The sequence below is a fragment of the Pterocles gutturalis genome, unplaced genomic scaffold (assembly GCF_000699245.1).
Source record: "Pterocles gutturalis isolate BGI_N339 unplaced genomic scaffold, ASM69924v1 scaffold50153, whole genome shotgun sequence".
Taxonomy (NCBI): Eukaryota; Metazoa; Chordata; class Aves; order Pterocliformes; family Pteroclidae; genus Pterocles; species Pterocles gutturalis.
The window spans coordinates 1,288-4,836 of record NW_010122360.1 but is presented as its reverse complement, the minus strand read 5'-3'; the positions used below and the strand labels follow the sequence as shown (position 1 = coordinate 4,836).

The 3,549-nt window shown below is 48.9% G+C and overlaps 1 protein-coding gene across 1 annotated transcript; it reads right to left on the bottom strand.

Annotated features, from left to right (window-relative positions):
* Nucleotides 1-72: 72 nt before the first annotated feature.
* Nucleotides 73-3,342, bottom strand: LOC104464701 (beta-glucuronidase-like; the record flags this gene model as incomplete). The annotated part of the gene is made up of 5 exons (XM_010077489.1): nt 3,157-3,342; nt 2,528-2,709; nt 1,859-2,001; nt 1,171-1,358; nt 73-245 (listed from the first exon to the last, which is right to left on the bottom strand). Coding segments are annotated over exons 1-5 (857 nt in total), but the record flags the coding sequence as incomplete, so codon positions are not given.
* Nucleotides 3,343-3,549: the final 207 nt, after the last annotated feature.

Here is a 3,549-nt window from a genome sequence, read left to right as displayed (position 1 = left end):
TGGGTGGAGAGGGGAGGGAAGAGCAGGTTCTGCCTCAGCAGCGCAAAGCGAGGTGCCATGAGGTGCCCCCACCGTGGGTGCCGCACGCTTACGTCCGCGTCTTCGTGCTTGTTGACGCCGTGGAAGTAGAAGGGCTTGCCGTTGATGAGGAACTGCGTGCTGGTGACGTGGACGGTGCGGATGCCGACTGGGAGCGTGTACACATCCTCCAGCAATGCCCTGTTCACCTGCGCCTGCATTTTCACCTGGATTTCCAAAGGGGAGATGCCAGTGACGTGCGGGGCTTCACAAGGATGGCCTGTCCTCCCTCCCCCTTGGCTGTAAGGGCTATCCTGACCGCCCGTCCCTTTCCCAGCCCTGCCTCGGCACGCAGCCTGCTCCTCACCGCTGCCTCACCCACCTCTTGTAGTCCCCATCTACCTCCTCAGGGAAGGAGGAAGTTCTGACTAAATAGAAATCCAGGCTGGGGAAGTTGAATGACAAAGAATAAAGCCTGGATGAAGATTCTGGTGCTTGCTCACCCCTTCAGTTTCGTTTCCCCTTACTCCTCCAGGCCATTTCATCCCCCCAGGGAAGGCAGCGGTACACCTCTCCTGCCCTGCACCCTGATACCAGCCAAGGACTGAGAAGTCATCTGCTCATGAGAGATACAAACCTGAGCCATGCGAAACTCACAGCAGCTCACCTGCCCTAATTTCTGCATCTAAACATCACTACTTGTCCTTAACTCACACAGGGTCTCGCAGGCTTGTGCTATTGACGCTGAACTGTCATCTTGCAGAGTGGGAAGAAAGCTAAATGCATGGCAAAGCATGTGGAAGAGGTTACCAGCCTGCTCCTCAGAGATTCTACTGTCAGCTTTCATGATATCTTCTCCTCTACATTGTCTCAAACAGTCCTTTTGCAAGGGATGGGTTGGGCCCTAAAAGTGAAGGGCAAGCATCTCGGGGTGCATGCATTCCAGGATGGCCCTTCTCACTGACAGACCTTTCAGTTCAGCATCCAGGAAGGTGGCAAAGCTCAATTTGATTACTGCATAATTAGCAATGACACTCTGGTCACATGAACAGGATCCGTGGGAGAAGATGAGTGCGGAAGATGGGCCATATGGCAGTTCCTTAACCCTATTAGACAGTCAGAGGGAAGCACACAGAAAGGAAGAAACATCACCTCTAAGGAGTAGCGGTATCCAGGGTTCTCGTGCATCAGGTAAGGCCACCAAAGATTTGGGTTCAGGACTTTTAGCTCTCCAGCTGGCCCATCTCCTGTAGCAACGACTTTCCCCTCTTGGTCACGCAAACTCAGGGACAAGGAATAGAATGTGCTGCCAACAACTGACACCTGATAGTGCACTATTGCTGGTTCAAAGGAAACAAAAGACAATCAGAGACTGCCACGAAAGGAAACATAAGTGCATCAAATGTTGGAGGGTTTTCACATACAGCAGCATTAAAAAACGAGGGTGATGTAGAACAACAGAGTGGTACGAATTGAATATAAGAAGCATGACCTGTCTGTCTTAAGGTCCAGAAGTTTTCAGCAACATTTGTGTACTGCACAACTCTATTACTCAGAGATAGTCCTGCTTTAAGTGGCAGGAAGACTGCCCCTACTGAGAAAACACCTGATCATTGTTTCACTTTGACAGTAGTCTCTTGGAAGCACTTATTTTTTCACTTATTGTTTCCGAACTCCACCATATTCTTGCAACTGCTGAGCTGTGCAATAGACCAGCTCAGGTTCAAAAGAAAGCCACTGCGAAACAAATTCAACTGGAGCTTTGCAGGGTATTTTCTCTGTTGCCCTTGTCATCTCCATTTGGAGCCTGAGGTAGCTGCTATAATTGTTCTCGACCTACCTACAGTCTCTGATGAAGTAGTTGTCACAGTAATATCATCTATGTAGACAGAAGGTGTGGTGTAAAGCACAACTGGGCGATGGATTCCAGCATAATTAAAGAAATCAAACCTGATGTTCTGTACAAAATAGTTCTTGGGATACCTGGGTGAGCAAGACAGGAGAAATAGCTACATTACATTTCATTACACAAGAACTGAAGGCAGCATACGGATGCTAGTGATGTAAAATAGTCATGGAAAAATAGATGCTAGCTGCTAAAATAGTCCTTACAACAGGATGGATCTCTCTCTCAGAAGTGCTACTGCTTCTACACTGAAGGGAACTACCAGTTAACAAACATCTACTGCACTGGACGGGTTTGATCCTTCAGGATAGCTGGCACTTGCAGCTTCCAGCTGAATTCAGGCTTCTCAGATCTGCCACTGATTCAACTTGGCAAATCACTGAATCTCAGTTCCCTGCATATACAACAGGTGCAATCACTCAGAGCAGCTTCCTCGTAACACCAAAGCTTAAACTCCTCCCTGCTCCACTGATGCCTTTCAGCATAAATACAATCCCATGCTTTTGTAAGTTGCTTGGGGGATCTTATGAACCAGCAGCTGAATAAATTCCCATTCTCTCACCCCTGGGATAAGGTCAGCAGTACAGCGCTTTAGCGACTCACCTTGTTTTGTCCGTCATGTACTGAATGGACCCTGGAGGCAGCGTATGGGGTGTAAGAGTGTTGTTGAGCGCGACCGTGATGCGGCAGGGGATCCCTGGGCTGCCCTGCACAATGCTGCTTATATCTGCTTCGAAAGGGAGGTGGCCCCCTTCGTGCTCCACAACTTGCACTCCGTTGACCCACTGCAAGAGAAGACAGCCGTGAGCTCCAGGGTTATTGGATTTATTGTGGCAAGCACAGGAGGGAGAAAGGGAAGGAGCCCAGCAAAGGGCGGGCAGGATTCCCAGTAACACTGAACTTTGTTCTGGGCTCTTACTGCTTCATGGATCTGTCTGGCAGCCCTTCCTTTATGGGACGCTAGGTGTGGGTCACATACAAGCAAGTGTCACTGAAAGACACAGTTTTGAGCAGACCCTGCAGCAAGGAAATGTTTTAGTTACTAGTCCTGGTATTGGAGAGACTTGGGAGACATGTCCGGGGTTCTTGGCTGGAGGAGAACAGCCAAGATTTAAGAAAACAGCAAACCGATATAAAATCTAGGCAGAGATGTGTTTGCTGAAGAAGTCCCAGGACAGATTTTAGTACAGCACGATTTTGGAAACACATGGATAGTTTCCCGTGCAACATACCACAATGGAGTAGTAATGGGCACTGCCGAAACGGAGCACCACTCTGGTGCTGAGGTCATCCTGAAGCCAGCGGAGAGGAAGCAGCACCTCTTTCTCATACCAAACCCAGCCGATGTAGTTCTCCAAGCTGGGGTCTTGAGTGATATCATTGAAGCTGGCAGGCACTGGCATGTCAATCACAGGACCGGTCTGCACAAAAAGGGAAGGAACAGGTAATTTAAAAAAATAAATTTTTTGTGTTGGCTGTCCAAACAGTCCTGCTGGAGATGTCCCCTTCCACTGACAGCCTTACAATCCTTTTGCCAAGTGGAAATAGTTGGGAAAACCTGTTCAGAAACTGGTGTGGTCTGTCACAGGTGGTATGTAAGTCCTACTTGACATCATGCTCAGGAG